This window comes from Heterocephalus glaber, unplaced genomic scaffold (genome assembly GCF_053883595.1).
Source record: "Heterocephalus glaber isolate CG9 unplaced genomic scaffold, H.glaber_assembly_v1.0 deba00001687, whole genome shotgun sequence".
NCBI classification, from domain to species: Eukaryota; Metazoa; Chordata; class Mammalia; order Rodentia; family Bathyergidae; genus Heterocephalus; species Heterocephalus glaber.
In genome coordinates, this window is record NW_028258412.1 from 19,581,188 (window position 1) to 19,602,313 (window position 21,126).

The window sequence follows — 21,126 nt, forward strand, 5'->3', positions numbered from 1 at the left end:
CCCAGCCTCTCCATACAATGTGCCCGAGGCAAGTCCCTTCAACTCTCTGACCCTCTGTCTCATCTGTGAAGTGGGGACACAGGTACACACCTTCCAGGATTGTGAGTTCAACTGTGAATAATGTAGGAAAAACACTGAGCTCAGAGGCTGGCACCCACAAGGGCTCAATAAATGGTAGCTTAAAAAAAAATGAACAAAACGTTTCATCTGCATCTAATTGCCCTGCATGAGGTTTAGGATACCAAACTTTCCCCAGTATAATCAGGAAGCCCAAACTGGGTCACCAGTAGCCACAAACTATGAAGGCCACAGGGATCTTCTATCAAAGGCCCAAGCAGGAAGCAGTCAGAATTTCATAAAGCAAACAAGTGTGGCATTGGGGGAAAGAATATGTCTTATTTCCATGACAGAAGAGAAAAGAACCACAGTCAAAAACATGAATCCCAAATTACTACATTAAACACACACACACACACACACACACACACACACACACACACACACACACAAAACTAGCTAGACTAAGGGACCCTGGAGAATAAGGACCCTTGAGAGAGAATAAGGACTGAGTCCTCCCCATCCTCACTGCCCCCAACACCTGACAGGCCTCTAGGGCCATGGGAAATATGTCCCTTAATGCAGTTCATTCACACCTCAAATAGACCTTAACACTTTAAAAAGCTGGGGCAGGTGAGTAAAAACAAGCTCTGGAGCCAGGGCAGGCGGTGACTGTCACCTGCAGTGCACCACGACAGGGCCCGCGTCCATGATGCTCTCCTGCTTGTGGTGGACCTCCTCCAGGAAGTCTAACACGCCCCCGGGGTCACTGGGCACGCCGTGGTCCGGCCAGGTCCGAAAGTGGTATTGCCAGACCGTTCTCTCCGTATTCCCCTGGAGTAGAGCCAAGAAAAACCAGAACAGAATTAAATAAATCAAGGGGCTGAGGAATCGCCTAATCCCCAACTGTACTAGATGCTGTGTAAGCCAGAAGCCCAGAGTCTCCCCATGTGCCATCTAAAGACCCCTCCCACCACTTTCCCAGTGCACTGCTTTACAGGACCTGATGGGGCGTCCTGCCTCTGTCCCGAGAACTAAGATGGCAGGTAAGGCAGTCTGCTCTTCGGGGAGCTGCAGACCCAAACACATCTGAACCACCAACCCAGGCGACGTCCCCTTCCTCCTCACCCACTTCCTCACTCTGGAGCTCAGCTCCAGAGGCACCTGAGGTCTCTAAGGACACAGGCTCCCCCGATGAAACAGGTATTCCAAGACATCTGTTCCCCTTTGTCATCTTTTATACCCAACCCTCAGCAAGTACATACATGTGCTTCTATTACAATATTGTATTTTAAGGTCTTGTTTAGAGCCAAGTAGGTAAGAAGACAAGCTTTGCATATCAGATGATGAGATCTGGGTTCAAACCCTCAGCATTCACACGCACTGAGGCCCCTGCACATCTCGAAGCCAAACTCTATTTGCAACATGGGAAGAGTGATCTCTCTGTCTCTGTCTCACACACACACACACACACACACACATATACACACACACACACACACACACACACACCTGCCCAGCAGATATGAGACTCTGAACACTGTAGCTATTTTGAGGACAGTGATAATTAATGAAGCCCCAGACTACAGAAGACCAAAAAGCATCACGATTCAGGGTGTATCCAAAGCAGGCATGGAAACAGCACTATTCATTGCTATAGCTTCTTCCTAAGTACTCAGAGACAATCCAAGAAGCTAAATGACATTTTTTTTGTTTTGCTTTTGTTTTGGTACTGGGGATCAAACTTGGGTCCTTGGGCTTGCAAGGCAGGCGGCAGAACCACTGAGCTAAATCCCCGGCCCCTAAATGACATTTTTAAAGACAGAGTTAGTAGACCAGCATCCACCACCAGTGAACTTTAGTACATCCAAGGAATCTGAGCCACAATTAAGATCTGTCTGTAAATTGTATGTATTTAATTTGCTGATGATGATGGAGAAAAAAATTGCTTTGATGCTACTGAGTAACCTAAACATCAGGCACTCCGTGCATCACAGGAAGGCCAGCCAGGGAACATGAGACCAGCTCCAACCTCACTGTGCCTCCGCCCTCCTCCTCAGAAGTGGTCAGCAAGGCTCTGCCCTTGCTCCTCCTCCCCAGGCAGCCAGTGAGGAGGCTCCGTGAGACCATGCAAGGGCACTTGGAAACAAATGTAAAAGGCTACATAGAAAGCAGGAGCAGGGCAGAAAACAAGCCCATGTGGACATCTAGCATCCCCACTTCTCAGAGCATCTGGGGGTGTGAAAGGGTCATCACTGACACTCAGGAAAACTCTCCTGCTACCCAGAAACACCCGACAATGAGAAGCAAAGCCTCCCTGGAGTTGTGCTCCAGTGTCCCCGACACCTCTCATTTCTGTCTGATGGCCACACTCCCCCAGCCCCTCTCCCGTCTCCAGGACAGACTGGACCTTTGCGTTCTCCTCATCATTGGGAGAACCGCAACACTCCAACCTCACAAATGCAATGCAGGCAGCTGCACCACCCCGAACGCCATGCACAGCTTCCTGCTCACCTCCTCCAGCCACGACACCACTACACCCTTGCTTTCTACCTGTTCCCTCCTGATCCAGCCAGGACTCCATGGACCGTGGGGACAGCTGCTCTCTGCCACACCCCTCCAGTCCCATGACCTTCTCTCCAGCCACTGTGCCACTGTGCTATGCTCCAGGCCTGGACGAGCCACCTCCTATCTGCTCTGTGCCCAAGGACCAGCATACCCTTGGAGAAAAATCCCACAACCAGGTGACGAGGTCTAAACATACATGTCTGGATTGCTTGCCCTCTTTCCACGATTACTACTTCTACCTTTCCCTGAGTTCAAATACTCCATTTCTTCTTAGACCCTTCAGCTCCTGAGTGATGGTCGTGCCTCATGCCTCAGAGAGAACATAGAGTAAACCCACTCAGCTCATCGGTGCCTTGGCATCTGGGGACACCTATTCCTCCTGCCCTTCTGTTGCCACAGAAGAAACATCCCCCTGTCGATCAAAACCAATCTATCCAGGATGCCCTGGATCCCATCTGCCCTATTAACCCCCTTCACATCCTCCCCCACCATCTCCTCCGGCCACTCCTCTAATTTCCTGCCCCTGCTACTGCCCTAGTCAAGCCCTGCCATCTTTACCATCCACTGCAGTGGCCTCCTCCTTGGTCCTAACCCCTGGGCCCTTCTCATTCTCTGGATGCCTGGCTCCTCCAGATTAGGTGTTGGCTCAAGGGTCACCCCTGAGAGAGGCCCTCCTTATTCATCTTGAGAACCCAATCCCTCTCAAACATACCCTGTAGGCTTCACAGACCTAGATAATCCAACAGCTTTGTTGGTATTACTTTTAGATCTGGAATTCTGCTAGGCCTTATGAGAGCAGGGACAGTGTCTGTCACATTCACAACGTACCAGGAGCCTGAACTGTAGCCAGCATGTAAATGGCACCTGATAAGTGACTATGGAATCAACAATGCATATGTGATGTGTGCCAACATGAGTAGTGCAGGACCTCAGGTGGCCACGCACCTAAGCAGTCACCAAAGTCTCTAAGATACGACAATATACTTACTTGTCCAACCTTCGAGAGTTTCAGTTCTCTTAGCGTGTAGTCATGTGCGGCACTCTCTTTGACATTCCTGACGCGCATGACCCCATACTCTTTGAGAGCGTACTCATCCGGCCAGTACTTGACACATTTGCTCTGGAAGGAGGATCAGAGGAAAGACTGTTAATCTCTCCAGACCTGAATAAAAGCTGGAACCAGTAGCAAATAGGAGTTCAAGTCTTGCTTAAAGAGCACCAACATGGAAAACGACCTGCCTGCTATGTTGCTCCATACAAAAGGAAAGAACACACTGGGCCAGGGATTTAGGTTCCACTGCCTGCCTTGCAAACACAAGGATCCCAGTTTGATCCCTGGTACCAAAAAAAAGGGAAAGAACACAGGTGCTCACAGAACCAAAAAGAGGAGAGAGAAAAGGAGTTGTGGCAGAATGATTTGATCCAAGCCACAGATCAAAGGAGAGTTAATGCTTATTTATTTAGCTCTAAAGAAAATGATTCAGCCAGGCACAGTGGTCGCATGCCTGTAATCCCAGTACTCTGGAAGGCTGAAGCAGGAGGATTCCAAGTTTGAGCCCATCCTGAGCAACTTAGCAAGAACTTGTCTCAAAATTTTAAAAACAGGCAATGTAAATTAATGTAAAGGCCCTGGGTTTCAATCCCCAGTGCCAACCCTCATTAAAAAAAAAAAGGGTGCAAGGGGCCGGGGATTTAGCTCAGTGGTTTTGCTGCCTGCCGCATAAGCACAAGGACCCGAGTTCGATCCCCAGTACCAAAAAAAAGGGTGCAAAAGGAGAAGGACCAACCAAGTCGAGTGCTATCTAGCAACCAGTGAGTTTTGAATTCTAGAGATCTGCCAGTCACTCTGCAGCAAAGGCGGGCAAGGACTGTGGAGGTGGACAGGCTGCCTGACGAGGCAGACTGTCTGGTTCACTTCCACATCCATGTAGGAGGACTCCGCCTTATCTAACCCCAGTGTGAATAACTCTATCACAGAAAGGCAGCTAGGGGCTTCTGAGCCAGCTGCTTTTTCTATATCCAGACCCATCTGACAGTTGCTACACATGTCACTTTCCCTGAACAGGGGCTCCAAGGTTGAGATCATTGCTGCCTTCAGGAACAGGTGGATGGAAAAATATGACACCAAGGAAACTGTCCCTGCTACCAAAAAGGAAACAATTTTGCTGAATGACAGATGAATTTGTATCTATTTGGTGATGTGTCCCAGGCAGAGAATGCTTTTGTTTTGTTTTGTTTTGTTCCAGGAGCGGTCACTCACATCATTCACTTTCCGAAACCACCAAGACACAGATATCAGCAAGAAAAATTCACTTTGTGTATGAGGAAGACAGAGAAATGTAGAGTTACACAACCAGCAATCAGAGCATAGCTGCAGACGTCCACAGTCAACGATTAAGTGAAAGAAAACAAACAAGGTAGTGGGGAAGTCTACAAAAGGACATGGTCTATTATTCTGAATTCAACTTTGCCTCCAGTATTTGGTAGGTCCAAAAACTTTTCAGAAGATTTGACACAAATTACATTTTCCCCAGATATGCCCTTCTAGTATGGGTTATACTCAATATTTTACTGGCCAATCAGTTCAGAGGATTGTTCCAGTCACTACAGAGACCTCAACAGGGAACACAAAATTAAATCATGACTCTGGAAAGAACATTTTAGCTGACTACACAGCTGCAAACTGCTGCAGCCCTCCTCTTGGTTTTCCAAACTCTCATGTGGAAACCCTGGCAAACCAACACTAAATGTGAAGGCTAATGTATTATCTTTCACATTAAAGCACAGGGATTGAAGGGCATTCACAGCTGGCTTTCCTTCTGTGCTCTGGGGACACCGACAGCAGGCTATCAGAGAAGCCTGCAGAGAAGATAAAAGCCCAAGCCCAGCATGCCATGGCTCTGCACCCCCAAAGTGAGGAGGACAAATGCAGGAGGAGAGATGGGGCGAGGAGGTGAGGACTATGGCAGGGCAATCTGGCCGGTGTCCATCTGTTCTAGGAGCTCTCAACAGCTCCTCAGGTAGAGGCTGATATTTTCGCGTCTGCAGCAACATGAGACCCCTCTCTCCCAGCCCCAAGTGCTCTGAGAACAGCCAGCCTCCTCCAGTTCCATCCAAGCAAGAAGCAGGGCAGAGGGCTTCGGCTCCCTTCCTGTATTCAGGGCAGCAACCACTCACCTGAAGCAGAAACCCTGAAGACACTGTGCCGGGCCATTAATTCAAACACACCCAGCGTTACTGTGGCCGGAGGGCACCTTTGTTTCACAGTGCCCAGATTGGGCCCTCAAAAGGACACAGAAAGACACCAACCAGGAGTACAACAGTGAAGATCCTATGCAGTCACACTGCCCTTCACACCTGACCTGCAAGTTGCATGAGGGCTCCAATCCCACATTCCCAGCAGCCTTAGGCTCACCTGCTAGGTGTGACTATTACAGTCCCCTCAGTTTTTACATGAACTAATTAAAGGGTAACTAGAACAAAACTCAGACCAGAACAGAAAAAAAACACAGTACTTTTGTCATATTAGCACACACACACACCCAGCCCAGGCTGGGCTTACTTTGGGACTACACAGAGGCTGCTTTCCAACAGGTGTGGGATATGACAATTTCCAAGAACCTGGAGCATGGTTAAGAGTGTGGGGAGATGGGATCGAGGCCCTGTTGTGGTGAGTGTGCACTGGGACAGCCATTCCAGAGGACAATAGGCAGCTTATTAACATTTACAACACGTGCATCCTATGGCCCGGCCATCTCTCTTGACATCTGCTGCATATGAAGGGAAGCCCAAGGTCATTCACTTCAGCACTGTGTGTAAGAGCAAACCCTGGAACACGGAATGGCCTATCTACAACACCCTGGTTAAATAAATTATGACACAGCCACACCACAGAATACCACACAGATACTCACACGGATAAGACAGGCCGGCATATGCTAAGAGAAGGAGGAAGAGTATGTACTTAATGGGGAGGAAAAGCAACCAAGATACACGATAAAGTTACTGTATGGAAACACTGTTCAGTCGGAAACTAGCATGTGGCTGGTGTGTAGCTCAGTGGAACAATGCATGCTTAGCATGCGCAAGGCCTGGGTTCCATAACCACAGCCAAAAACAAGAAAGAATGGCAATAATACTACATGCTTGTAAAGGTGCATATACATGAGAAATGCCAAGGCGGTACTGCAGAAGAACACACATCAAGCTGAGAAGTGGGCTTTTATGTGGGAGGAGGGGATGGGGTGGCAATAAAGGAAACTTTAACTTTAACTGCAACATGCTGGAATATTCAAGTGAATGTACCGTTTGCATAATTCCAATTATTTCTTATTGCACAAAAGTCATGAGAAGTACAGGTTACATGAGCAGTGAGACCACTGTTATTGCTCAGAGCTCTCACCACCTGAAGGTACCATCTAGACAGACCTTTGCTCCCTTCTCCCTCTCTGCTTCTGCATCTGACAGAGTAAGAGGGTGCAGATTCACCCTCCCATCTTAGCTAAAACACTGCAAAAACTAACACTGATGACAGAATTAGTAGACAAAGACATGAAGACAGTTATAAATATAGTCTGTGTGCTCAAAGGGCAGGGGAAATGCTGCACGTGCTAAAAGGAGGCACACAGAAGATAATAAAAAGACCCAAGAAAAACATCCAGGGATGAACCCCACAATATCTGCTATGAAAAACACACTAAGAGGACTAAGAACAGATTAAACACTGCACGACAAAAGATTAACAAAAAAACACAGCAAAAGAGATTACCCAAAATGGATCACAGAGAAGGGAAAGAGAGCTAAGTCACATAAGCACAGCCTCAGAGACCGGGGGACAACTCCAAGCAGCTCAAAACACTATAAGTGGTCTTTGGGACAGCTGGGATGGGGTACATGTCTGAAGAATTAAAGGTGAACAATAACCAAATCTGAAGAAAATTGTAAATCATCAGATCTAAGAAGCTCCAGGAGTCCCAAACAAGATTATAAAAGAGACTACACTGAGACACATTTTAATCAATTTCTTCTACTCCTTTTTGCCAAGGGTCAGTTAGAGTGAGCTTAGTTTGTCTATTCCATCTCTTTTTTTTTAGACACTGTCACTATGTATTTCAGGTTGGCCTTGAACTTACAGCAATCCTCCTGCCTCAGCATCCCAAGTGATGGCATCACAGGTGTGTACCACCACACCTGGCTTTGTTTATCCCATTTCTTTTCTTTTTTTTGTACCGGGGATCGAACTCGGGACCTTCCGCTTGCAAGGTAGGCAGCAGTACCTGTTTATTCCATTTCTAATGAGGCCCACCAGGCATGTACAATGCTTTCAAAATATTTTCTCAGAGGCTGAGGCTGTAGCTCAGTGGTAAAGCACTTGACTAGCATACATGAGGTCCTGGGTTCGATCCCTGATATCCCAAAAGAAAGAATTTTTTTTTTTTGGTACCTGGGATCAAACTTGGGACCTTGCACTTGCAAGGCAGGCGGCGGAACCACTGAGCTAAATCTCCAGCCCCAAGAAAGAATTTTTATCAGAAAAGATGACTCTGTGTACCTTTCCTCGCTCCACTTCTTTTGTCGTCATGACGATCACTCGAGAATTCTCCTGGAACACCATTCGCCAAAAGTCGTTCACCGTGTTTTGCAGGCAGCCTTGTGTGGCAATGTAGCTCTTTTTGGGCTTTGAATTGTTGCACTTGGTTTCGAATTCAGGCTAGAAATTTAGGAAGAAAACCCTTCAGACATCTGAAAGTTGCTTTCAGAACACAAAACAGGATTTAAAATGCAAAACAAAGCTAGTAGTGTGTGGCCGGAAGACACTGAGAAGTAGCAAGCTTACCATGATGATGTTTGCGTTGATGTAGTCAGACACGGGCTCGTTGGGGTCACCGTCGTGGAGGACCACCCTGGTGTGATCAACTGGAGGGAAGAGAGGGCACAGTTCTGTAAGTACTTAGCCAGCTACAGGACAAATAAGCCCATCCTTACCCCAGTCCAGCCTTAGAACACTCACTTCAGCACATGATGCTGCATACTGCTCTTTACAGACCCTAGTCTTGATGGAGGACTACAGGATGCCCTGTGGGGAGGGAGGGTGAGGGATGCGAACATGAAAGCCTTTATATGATTTTTTTTTTGGTGATGGTGATAGTGCTGGAGTTTGAATCAGAGCTTTCCATATGCTATAGAAGCACTCTACCACTAAGCAATATCCTCAGTTCCCTTTTTAATTTTATTTTTTATTTATTTATTTTTTGGTACTGGAGATCGAACTCAGGACCTTGTGCTTGCGAGGCAAGTGGTGGAACCACTGAGCTAAATCCCCAGCCTTTTAATTTTATTTTGAGACAGTGTCTTGGTAAATTGCCCAGGAGGGCCTTAGACTAACTTTCAATCCTCCTGCCCCAGCCTCCTGACTGGCAGGCCTCACCTCCTACCATGTTTGTAACTTCTTATGAGTCGAAAATTATTTCAAACCAAAAAGTCTTTAGGCTTCTGTTTTTAAAAAGATTAAACCAGTTGTGATGGCACACACCTGTAATTCCAGCACTTGGGTGGCTGAGGTAGGAAGATCACTGAGAGTTCAAGGCCAGGCTGAACTACATAGCAAGATCTGTCTCCAAAAAGAGAAGATTCAAGCACAGATAAATGGTAGGATACCTGAGATTTGCTTCAGAATAATTTAGGGAGACAGGAGAAGTGAACCAAAAGTATAAATGAAATAAGATGGGGCTTGTTAGCTCAGTGGTGCCGTGCCTGCCTCACACGTGCAAGGTCCTAAGTTCGATACCTGGTACCAAGAAAGAAAAAAGTGATGAGGTTTGAGCTAATAACTGTTGAACCCAGGTGATGGATATGTGTATGTTCTGTCTACTTCTAAATATAATTCCAACTTTCCATAATAAAAAGTTTTTAAAATAAGGTAGTACCAGGCATGATGGCACATGCCTGTAATCCCAGCACTTTGGGAGGCTGAGGCAGGAGGATTGTCACAAGTTCAAGGCCAGCTTGAACTACATAGCCAGACCCTGTAACAAAAAAAAAAAAGGAGAAGGATCACTGGGCATGGTGGTACACGCCTATAATTGCAGCACTCAGGAGGCAGAGGCAGGAGGATCACCACAAGTTGGAGGCCTGCCTGGGCTACAAAGTGAGTTCAGGGCCAGCCTGAACACAAAGCGAGACCTTGTCTCAAAAAAAGAAAAAAGGAGAGAAGGGCCAGGGATTTAGCTCAACGGTACCGTACCTGCCTTGCAAGCACAACATCCTGAGTTCAATCCCAGTACCAAAAAAACAAAAACAAAAACAAAACGGAAGTAAAGAATTTTAAAAATAATAATAAAGAAGGTAGAATGAAATACAATATGTAAAAAACAAGATTCTGACAGTATCAACTGACCAGATTCTGTATAACAGAACATTATAGGCATAAAAATCTGAGTGCTTTATCTAAAGGAATATATTTTACAATGGGCATCAGTAATGCAGTTGTGTATCTTTATTAATAGATCGTGGTCTTCTGCCTGGACAGCCATCTTTAAAGAGTTAAGATGCGGGCTGGGAATGTGGCTCAGGGGCACAGTGCTTGCCTAGCATGTACAAGGGCCTGGGTTCAAGCCTTAGCAATGCAAAAGAAAAAAGCAAAAGAAGTAAGGAGTGAATCAGAGAAAACATCTCATTTGGACTGTCAAGGGAGAAAAAGGCAGTATTATAATTAGAAACTGCAAACTACCATTGTATTGGTAGAGCCCCTGAGCAGAAGTGAAAGCTCAGACATACAAAGAATGTGGCTTCCTCAAGGACATTAGGATCTGCTGCAGCTTTACCTCCTTCTTCCCTTCCTCGACATTAGAAATGCCTCCTCATCCCAAAGTCCCATGGATGGAACATACATGGGTACTAGGTTCATGTACATACACATGCAGAAAGAGGGAACACCAGTGCGTCATATACACACTCACAGCAGGTTTATAATAATTGACAAAGTAGCTCCAACCTGAAGAGGCACGGGAGTGTGCACTCCGAATCTGACTGTGGACATCAGTAAATAAACATTCCAAACACTGAAATATATATATATATATATATATATATATTCATGTACAATATGACTCTAGACAAGGCTTACTTTTAAGCTAGTGAAATATATTATACATGCACTGCCATCAATCAATGTATCAGATATGAATTTTTCTTTTAGATGAGGGATATAAGTAAATAGAAGCTCTAACTGTTCCTTCCCTGCCCTCCTGTGCATAGCCCACCTTGGAGCCCCAGCATTAGAGTATGGTGCTAAGAATAATGCCTTTGGGGGCTCCAGTAGCTGTTTCTCCCACTTAGTCCTCCTTGCAAACTTGTTAAAACAGTCTATAAAATGGGGACAATGAGAATGCCTGCTCCGTATACATGTGGCACAGATTAAGTGACGTCGAGATGCAAAGTGTTTGGTGGAGTTGGACCCATGGAGAGGGGAGCTACAACTGGAGCTGTGCCATTTCTGGGGTCCTCATCCAAGGTGTTATGGTTCATACTTCAATGTCCCCAATAGCCTTGTGCACTCACAGGCAGGGCTTTTGGAAGGTGACTGGATTATTGGGGCCCACAGAGGGCTTGCTGTTAGGAGGTGGGGCCTGATTGGAAGAAGTGGGCCCACGGAGAGTGTGGCCTGGAAGGGTGCATGACCCTCCCCAGTTGCTCCCCTCACTCTCAACTTCCTGTCCACCATGCTGTGAGTCGCTCTCCTCTGCTATGCTTCTCTAGGCATGCCATCCTGCCTTGGAGCAGCCAAGTGTGAACCAAAATAAACCTCTCCTCCTTAAGTTATGGGTGTTGGTCACTGTGTCTCAGTGACAAGAAAGTGACTAACACACAAGATCTACAACCTTCCAGGCTCCTTTTCCCTTGTGATTCTACTTGGGCTCTGCTGGCAGTGTCTGCAATGCTAAAGGAGTTTGGGCCTCCTGAATATGTATTCACAAGGTCCTCCTCTGAGCAGAGCATAGGTATATGCCCTTACCTCTAGTAACTCCAGCCTACAGGACAGCTGAAAGAGCCCCAGTAGCTTGTCTGCTTCCCAAGACTCATGAATGGGGGACAGGGACACAAACCTTGGAGCCTGTGGCTCTGGGCCTGGCCTGTCACTGAGCAAGCACAGCCTCCAGATTATTACACTCCAGCAGAGTGAAAATTGATTTAACAGAAGGAAGTGACCAAAGACAAGGCCTTCTAGTGACAATTTTACTCAGTAATCAGCATCCCAGAAACTCAGTGAATGAGGTCATCAGTGCCCACTACGGCTGATTACTTTGGAAATGCTTGGAATTTGAGAGACTAAGGTCAAGGATGTGTTAACATGCGCATGGCCCGCAGGTCAGTGACAAAGATTGAGGCAGGACATGCTACTTACAGGGCAGGATATTTTTGTATCTATTTTTGTTTTTATTTTCTTGCCTCTGGCCCTCTTTTCGGCTGTAGAGAAGTTTGCACTCCTGTTGTTGTAGTGTCTAAAAAGGAAGAAAAGTAAATATTACCATGTATCAGAAACGCAAAAGAAAAAAAAAAGAAAGCCAGCCAGGCTGGCTCTGTGTGTGCTTTAAGGAATTCATTGCAGGAAATGTTTAGAGTTCGGTGAAAGCTGCGAGAACGTCCATCTGCAAGCTGCATCAAGTGGCAAAAACACTGCGAACATAGACGTCTAAAAGGAAAGGGCCTGCTACAGAAAATACCATCCATTCATACAAAAAAATGCTCTGTGGCCATATAAAAAGATGTTCTAGCAAGGACCCAAGTTCAATCCCTGGTACCAGAAACAAACAAAAAAAAACAAACAAAAAAAGATGTTCTAGGAAAATATTTATTGCCTTGGAAAGATGGTCTGAATCAATGAAAAGAAGAGCCAGACATCTTTCATAACAGTGCGACATCAGCCACATGTCTGCATTCACCTATATCCCCAAGAAATGGCAGAAGAACATACCAAAAAGATAACAATGATTTGTTTGTTCAGGGTAGTGGGATTATGGAGTGCTTTTCTTCTTTCTTTTTTCCCCTAAATTTCCTACAGTGATAAATAGAAAGTCAAACTAATCAAGAATGAAAGCCAATGAACATTGGTGTCACGCTCACAAATAATACATGTGGCCCATGCCGCTGAGAAGTTTATGACCTGCTTCCGATCACTGATCGATTCAGAGCTGGCCATGAGTCCGTTCTGGGACTGGGCTGTGGCTTCTGCGATGGCAGGGGTAGTGCTGCTGCCACTGGGTGGTGAGCAAACAACTGCTCTGCTAGCAAAGCTTCAGAGTCCTCTTACGCTAAAACCCCGAGTCAGTGCAGCAGGCAGGCAGGCAGCCAGCCCGCGTATGCACAGAAACCCGCTGCCCTGGAGGGACCCAGCGGAACCTGGCAGGATGCGGGGAATTCAGGCGGCGACAGGCAGGGAATGAGCACTAGTGCACTTGGGGTCCCAAAGCAAGCGGCAGGGAACCACTGCAGGAAAAGATGTGGGAAATGCAACCAGGGAAGGGACACTCCACCAGGCAGCCACAGCAGGGCTCGAGGAGGGTGCCTGAGGATGCAAAGAGAAGGACAACTGCAGCATAAGAGGGACAAGCCGGGGGTGTATTCGAGGAGAGGGTTTTGTTTTCAAAATTTTAAGAAGTGCCTCACTCTTCAAGGGGCCACTGGTTTCCAAAGGCCTAATTTTTCTATATGCTTCTGCAGTGCTGGGCACAGAACCCAGGGCTCTAACAAGCCAGCCCCCAGCCCCCAGGGATAGTTTTTAATGGGAAATTACATTGGGCAAATCAAGAAAGTGAAAGCAGGCTAAAAAAGGCCACCCCTTAAAGATTTCTATAGGAGAGGTGGTCAATATTTCACAGCACCGCAGCCCTTGTGTTATTTCCATTTCATTTGTCTGAATTTCAAAGACAAGTATAAAAGGATTTTAAATTGGTATTTGACTCTCAGCTTCAAGACACAGTATTCACCTCTGACACACAACTCATAACCAAAGTGTTCAGCTGGCTAAAACCTGGACAGAAATAAAACACGACACATGGAGAACTTTGACACCAACATGGGCGCTCGGATGTTTGAAATGAGCCCGAGTGAAATAATTAAAGCTGCCTGCCTCCTGCACACTGGCATTTCCTTGAACTGGGAGCAGCCTCCCCAGGCAATATGGGCTCATGAGGAAAGGAGGGTCCTCTTGACTTTCACAGGTCACTAAGGTGAGGATCAAAAAGAAGTTCAAACACTGACCTGAAGCAATCACTTAAGAATCAACCAAGCTGATGAAGGGAAATGACATCCAGGGTGTGGAAACAATGAGCAGCTCGACTGAAAACAACTCTGAAGCATTCTGGCCCTCCTGATGCTTCATTATGGAGGGCACACAGCCACAGCATCTCTAAAATGGGTCGCTTTGCTTCCTGGTGAATCACCTTACACTTGTCCACTCCAAGATCAAGTCCAAGAAAGCCCACAAGCAGAAGGTGGTCCCTGCTATTAAACCACTGCATGTAGTCTGCAGGCCAGCAACATCAGCATCACCAGGAAGCTGGTTAGAGACACAGGAGTGGACTGGGCATAGAGGTCACCCCTGTGATCCCAGTTATGCAGGAGGCTGAGGCAGGAGGATCTCAAGTTTAAAGCTGGCCTGGGACTATGTAAAATCCTGTCTCAAAATAGAAAGGGCTAGGGATGTAGTTTGGTGGTAGAGCACTTGCCTAGCGTGCACAAGGCCCTAGGTTCAGTCACCTGTACCACACACACTGTCCTATTAGCTACTTGGAAACAGTCAACTGATTGCTATCAAGCATAGTAAGTTGCTTCATGTGTTACAGAATATTAGAAGGTTCTCCTCCTGTCCACCTGCACCGCTTCACCTGTTAACCATCCTCTAGACATCCCCCTTCTCTAACACATTCTTCACAAGCTCAGGTAAGCACGATTCTACTTTCCGCTCCTTTGAGATCAACGTTGGCCTCCACACACAAGTGAGAACACTCAGCTGTCTTCACAAGCTCTCACTGGAGTTCGACACCAGCTCACCTCGTCAGGAACTGTCACAGCACCCAGCACACAGTGGCATGGTGTTTGCGGGATGAGCAAATGAAGAAAGGGAGGGAAGGACAGAGAGGAAGAGAGAAGGCACACAGGACAAACCCCAGACCAGCTGGGTGAAGTCTGGGCATGACGGCCCCACACTTGGGATCCCCATCAGCAACACCAGAGCAGCACTTTCCAGGCTCAGTGATTTCAAAAGCGCCTCCAAGATGCTTTGCCATCTCTGCACACCGCCTATTACATCACTGGTTTTCTGAAACTGATCTCTTTTTCATCTCCATGAGTCTGACTACTAAAGGAAACATCACAGAACCTGCACACACAGGAACCAACACTGCCTGCTGCCCCTGGCAGGCAACCAGCGTGCTCTCAGATCCCACCAGATGCAAGGGTGAGCCTGAGGCTTTGTGAAAAAGACAATCTTAGCTACTATAATGGGTGCTACCAAGAATCCCCTCACACACACACTCAGCTGGATGAAATTCAGAGTTCCAGGCCAGGGAAGTCCTCCTTGTTCCCCGTAGCACTAGGACTGGGCCATCCATCTGGTCTGCCAGGGGCTCCCTCATCCTGTATGAACCTCTCAAATGGCTCTTCCAGATGGACTTGGGGTTTGAACAGTTTGCAGTCAAGACGGGGGGTGGCCCCTAGAGACTCCTCCGGCAGGCAGGCCTGACACCCCCATATCCCAGGCACAGTTGGGTGCTGACTGGCAGTGGCTGGGAGCCTTCAAGGACTAATAACAGCTAATGGTGCATCTCTCCCGCTCCTTCCTGAGCATTAACCGCCCATCCTCACCAGCGCCTGGGGCGTGAGCTGCCTAAACACATTTTGTTCCCACAGCAGAAGGCAGCTGTCCATCTGAGTGAGACTGAAAATCAAAAGCACTCAGAAACTGCACCATCCATGCTCTGCCCACAGAGACTCCCCAGCTGCACCAGAGATGGGCAGCTACCAGCTGCTAAGGGGCACTTCCTCCCCACACCAGGCCCACGGCCCTGCCCTTGAAGAGGATACCTCCTGCCCAGGTTTATCCTCCCAACCTCCTCCTCACCAGCAGATGCTGGGGGCACAAAAGCTGCTAACAACCTGTGACAGAGTCTCCATCCCTGTTCCCCTGGGCCTTGGCAGGGATGCTAATGATACAGCTTGGGAGCAAAAAGGAGATGTGAAGCTGGGACCCAGGCTACAAGATACTTCGTTTTCCCAAGAAATACAACAAACCATTTGCACCAAATCATGAACCCACAAAATGACCCGCCACTGATTATGGTTGCCTGACTGCACGAGCCCAGGCAGAGCCGGAAGCAGAGACTGCATCAACCTACTCAGCCAAAGCCCTGACCCTGCTTCACTCCTAGGAGTGGGCAGCGGCACTACCAAATATGGAAGGAAACCATTGCGTATGTCCATGGCCACTTGGCACTGTGCTCCCGCTCTGAACCCCTGCCAACCTAATGCCAAGAGCAGCAGCTACCATCACTGACGAGCAAAATAGACCTGCAGGCTTCCACAGCACAAACCACCAGACCTGGCTGTTGACTAGCACTTCCTGAATGAACCTGGAGGAGGAGGGCAGCAAACAACTTTGCAGAGCCAGGTGTCTCAGGGACCCTGAGGATGTTCCAAAGGCCACTTGGGGTGGGGATGGGGGTCAGGCCCTGGGCTGGTGGTGTGGTTCAAGTGGCATAGCACTTACTTGCCTAGCATGCACAATGCCCTGGGTACCATCCCCAGCACCACAAAAAGAGATAAACAAATTAATTAACGCTAAAGCCATGAAGTCCAGATCAAGCCAATGGATTACTCTGTGTGTGTGTTGGGGCAGAGGTAATTGGGGAATGAACCCAGGGCCTTTCACTGAGTTACATCCCCAGCCTTTTATTTTTTCAGACAGGGTCTCGCTAAGTTGCCCAGGCTGGGCCCAAACTTGCAGTCTTCCTACTTGAGGTTCCCAGAGTGCTGAGGTTATAGCCGTGCACCACCACATCCAGCTGGGTTATAAACAGCACAGTGCCGCAGATCTCTAATCCCAGCAATTTGGGAGATTACAGGTCAAGCCACAAGGGAACAACTTAGTGAGAACCTATCTCAAAAACAAAACTTTTTAAAAAGGACTAGAAATGTAGCTCAATGGCAGAGTGCTTGCCTAGCATATGCAAGACCCTGGGTTCAATCCCCAGTAGGGGGAAGAAAAGCTACAGGATATATACACTGAACAAGGAGGAGGAGGGATGGAGTGGGAAGAAACAAGAAAACTGGTGCTGAGCATGGTGGCACATGCCTGTGATCCCAGCACTTGGGAGGCTGAGGCAGGAGAATCTCCGAAAGTTCAAGGCCAGCCTGAAATACAGAGCGAGTCTCAAAAAAGAAGCTAGTAGATGTTAGGGCTGGGTGTTGGGGGAACATAGTTCATTATACTGTTTTCTCTATTGAGTCTCTTTGAAATTTTCATAGTACAAGAAAGCTTTTATAAACAAATTATTAATAAATAAAAACATAGAAGCTCCCGGGAACACCTCATCTCCAATGGTGACTGTGGCTCTGGAAGGAAAGTCACTGAGACAAGCCATCAGACACAGTCTCTCTGCTTTTGATGCCACAGACAACTACTAAGAGAGCGGTAACCACCCAGGCAGTTCCAAAAGCAAGCCTTCAACTGGGCTGAATATGCTTCTCTCAGCCAAAGGGCTCTGCAACTTCTCACCTAGCCTCTTCATCACAAGCTCCACTATGTCCCCAGCACTTTCTGAGGCCACACTGCAAGGCCTGTCACCATCCCTCTGCAGTGGATTCAGGGGAAGCACCTCTTTGAAGAGTCCACAGCATCCTCCAGGAACGACGGAGACACTGGAGACATCACCAGCAAAGGTCCTGACCACCCAACAAGCAGTAATGAGGCACCACAAGGGGTAAAAATGACCCAAGATGTGACCAGGCCTGTCACAAGCTAATGAGCTTCCTTTCCCCTAAGCAGGTGCCGCAGAATAAGAAAACCAATTCCAAAGGCATGATCCCTGAAGAACAGGCCCTGCCATATGGAATAGCAGCAAAGAATACAAGTGTGGCTCAAGGGTAGAGCATGGACCTACCATGTACACAGCCCTGTGTTCCATCCTCAGCACTGCAATGGAAAAAAGGTCCAAGACAACCCTATCTCGCCAGGGATTTAGCTCAGTGGTTTCGCTGCCTGCTGCGTAAGTCCAAGAACCCGAGTTCGATCCCTGGTACTAAAAATCAAAAAGGCCACCCTATCTCTCAGCCTGGACTACAGAGTGAGACCCCGACTCAAAAATAAAATCAGTCGGGCATGGTACCACATGTCTGTAATCCCAGCAATCAGGCTGAGGCAGGAGGATTGCAGCATGTTCGAAGCCAGCCTGGGCTACATAGTAAGTTCAAAGGTGGTCTGAACTACATGAGGAGACCCTGTCTCAAAAAAACAAAACAAAAAAAACCAAAATCAAATCAGCTCTGGGGATACAATATGTGCCTTCCTAGCCCCATACATGGCACAGTGCAGTTTCCTTCCTTCCCCTAAGACCTGAAAGACACTGGGAAAGAAAAAGCAACAGGACCTGGCAAATGGCAAGATGGGGGGGGGGGCCCTCAAGGGACACTGAGGATGGCAGCCTACAGGGCCAGAATAAATGCTCGACTAGAACTAGCAAGGACAACAGAGTAAAGCCCCCTTTACGTTTGGCTTGAGGGAGGAAATAACACATCCTTTTGAGACTACTTGAATTTAGAGAGAGACAACAGGCAAGAAGAAATGTGAAATATATCATCTAAAAGATAAAACCAGAGGGCTAAGGATTTAGCTCAGTGGTTCCGTCGCCTGCCTCAAAAGCCCAAGGTCCTGAGATCAATCCCCGGTACCGAAAAGTAAATAAATAAATAAAATGAAATAAAATAAAAAATAAAACCAGAGCTCAAAAGCAACTTCAGCTTCAGGGTAACTAGAATAGGATAAAAATTGGATGGATGTGTTTCCCAAGGAGTTTAAACTTAAAAGAGCCAGCTGGATCCTAGAGAATCCCCAAGTTAGCTGGTGAGAAGTTAACAGCAGGAATGGCAAGCCACGCACAAGGGAGGAAAGGAATAAACCCAGGATGATCAAGCTTGCTGCAGGTCAGAGAAGCCAAGAAAAGAAAACTGTGGGAATGAAGCACCAGATAAGGTTCTCAAAAGCAGTATAAGCAGAGGGGGCTCGAGACATAACTGCGGGATTACCAATAAGAAAGGTACTTGTGGCCAGGCAAGATGTTGCATGCCTGTAATCCCAGCACTTGGGAGGCTGAGGCAAAAGGATCACCAGCCTGGGCTACATAGTAAGTTCAAGGCCAGCCTAAACTACACAGACAGGCCTTGAATAAAAAAACAAACAAACAAACAAACTTGTAGCTGGTCACATTGGTGCATCCCAGTAATCCCAACGGTCAGGGAGGCTGAGGCAAGAGGAACAAAAGTTCAAACCTAGCCTGGGTAACTTAGTGAGACCTTATCTCCAAAAAATAAAAATGCGCTGGGAATGGGGCGGGGGGGGGGGCTACGAATGAATGAATGAAGAGAAAGGCACTGTCACTTCAGTTCATGGGAAGAAGCTGCATTGCAAGGCTGCAGAAGGAAGGAGCTGAGAAAAGACAAGCTGCGGCACTTGGCTACTCAACGGGGCAAGGACAAGGCTGTCTAAGGGCAAAGGGGAAAGGCCAAGCAGACACCGGGCCTTCGGGTCTTAAACTGTCTGTAAAGATTTCAAGCAGCCCCAGCAAATGAAAACAACCCTAAAGAGAAAATCATGGCTGGGGAGGTGGGAGGAAGCAAAAGGAAGAGATACTGCAAAGGAAACAAAGGAATCTCTCCAAAATGGACCCTTTAACTTGCATATTAAACCTCTGGCCACTGAAATGTTCTGTCCCCAGGAAGGTGGCAGTTTTATTAACCAACTGGAAGTCAGACCCAGAGGGAAGATTCCGGTGTCCCGAAGCCCTGAGAAGCGGGAGGGCTGGAGCCTGGCTGAGGGCCGGTTTTCGGTGGTGTGGCTTAGTCACCAAGGGGAGATTTCCTCTAGAGATCAGTGAGAATTATTCTGGACGCGGCTCTGGGGCACTGTTAAAGCCTTGTTTCCATAAAACCTAACCATCTCTAAGCAGAATTTACAGCTCCCCTGAGTAGGATGTAATCTCTTTAAAGAAATCAAACTAGGCTTCGGGTTGAAGGCCCTCTGGCTCCTCCTACAGCAGCGAAGGCCAGCAGCACTGCAGGCAGAATCTGGGACACCACCGTGCCCTCTAGCGAAAGGCCTGCAACACTTTGCTTTCAGGAAGGGCTCAGCCACTTTAGAGTGGAGAGGCTTGCAGGCAATACAGAAGGAGGTTGGGTTGCCAGAGCGAGAGAAATCACTACAGGAAGTAAGTTTAAGGCACTGGAGAAAAACAACCCCAGGGAAGAAGGTGTAGCATGGGCTTGATTGTTTGGGTGTTTTCTGTTGTTGTTTTGGTTTTCTTTTTTGGTACCAGGGATCAACTCAGGTCCTTGTGCTTGAGAGGCAGGCAGCAGAACCACTGAGCTAAATCCCTCGGCCCCTGTTATTATTGTTTTGATGGTGGGTTGTTTTTTTTAATCAGAAACAGGAAGTTCAAAATCTAAAATCTTTCTGAAATCCAGCACTGTGAACTTGAATCACAGCTTCTTGGGCTTGTATGTAGAGGAACCTCAAAGACTGTAAGCCTCACACGGGCTCCACGTGAAAACAAGCTGCTTGACACTAAAGCAGAACATCTTGAAGCGGAGCCCAGAGCACTCGTCAAGACTTCGTGAGCATCAAAAGCTATTCTCCACTAAATGCACAAAAGAGTCCGAATGCAACACAACCTCTCATACTGAAAACAGCTCAGTTCCAACCCGCCCACAAATACTTATTGGATGCAACTGAATGCAGGCTCCCCACTGGATTCTGGGGCGATAGTGAGCCAAACCTGTCCTCATGGGGCCTGATCGGCTGGGGTATTTTCCCAGATGACTTGTACATGGTGGACATACAAATGCCGGATCACGCTGGGCACAGTGGCACATGCCTGTAATCTCAGCCCGCTGGGAGGTTGACGCATGAAGATTCCAAGTTCAAGCCCAGCCTGGGCTACTTACCAACTATCTCAAAATCAAAAAAGCTTAAAAAGGGCTGGGGATGTAGCTCAGTGTGAAGGTCTGCTACCATCAAAAAGAAACACAGAAACAGAGAGAGAGAGCAGGATCAAAACTCAACTCTCCATGTGTACCCTACCAGTTTCTCCCAAGCAGAACCTCTCTTTAGTCCAACAGATCTACTGATGTTCTCTGGATCTCCAGACTTACGGTGCATTAAAGCCAATAACCACAAAAATCACTGCAAAACATCCAAGCATGGGTAAGCACTACCAAGGAAAGGACTCATCG

General features: G+C 47.4%; 1 protein-coding gene across 4 annotated transcripts in view; it reads right to left on the reverse strand.

Moving 5' to 3' along the window:
- Ptpn11 (protein tyrosine phosphatase non-receptor type 11) overlaps window positions 1-21,126 on the reverse strand; it is a 92,098-nt gene that overhangs the window by 22,063 nt on the left and 48,909 nt on the right. For 2 of the 4 annotated variants that reach the window (XM_087198465.1, XM_004843764.4), the window contains exons 7-11: window positions 12,029-12,125; window positions 8,462-8,541; window positions 8,177-8,335; window positions 3,614-3,745; window positions 737-891 (exon numbers count right to left, since the gene is read on the reverse strand). In XM_087198465.1, coding sequence (XP_087054591.1) covers window positions 737-891; window positions 3,614-3,745; window positions 8,177-8,335; window positions 8,462-8,541; window positions 12,029-12,125 — 623 coding nt within the window. Of the gene's footprint in view, window positions 1-736; window positions 903-3,612; window positions 3,746-8,176; window positions 8,336-8,461; window positions 8,542-12,028; window positions 12,126-21,126 lie in introns of all 4 variants that reach the window. The other 2 variants (XM_087198463.1, XM_087198464.1) reach the window with 1 other exon arrangement.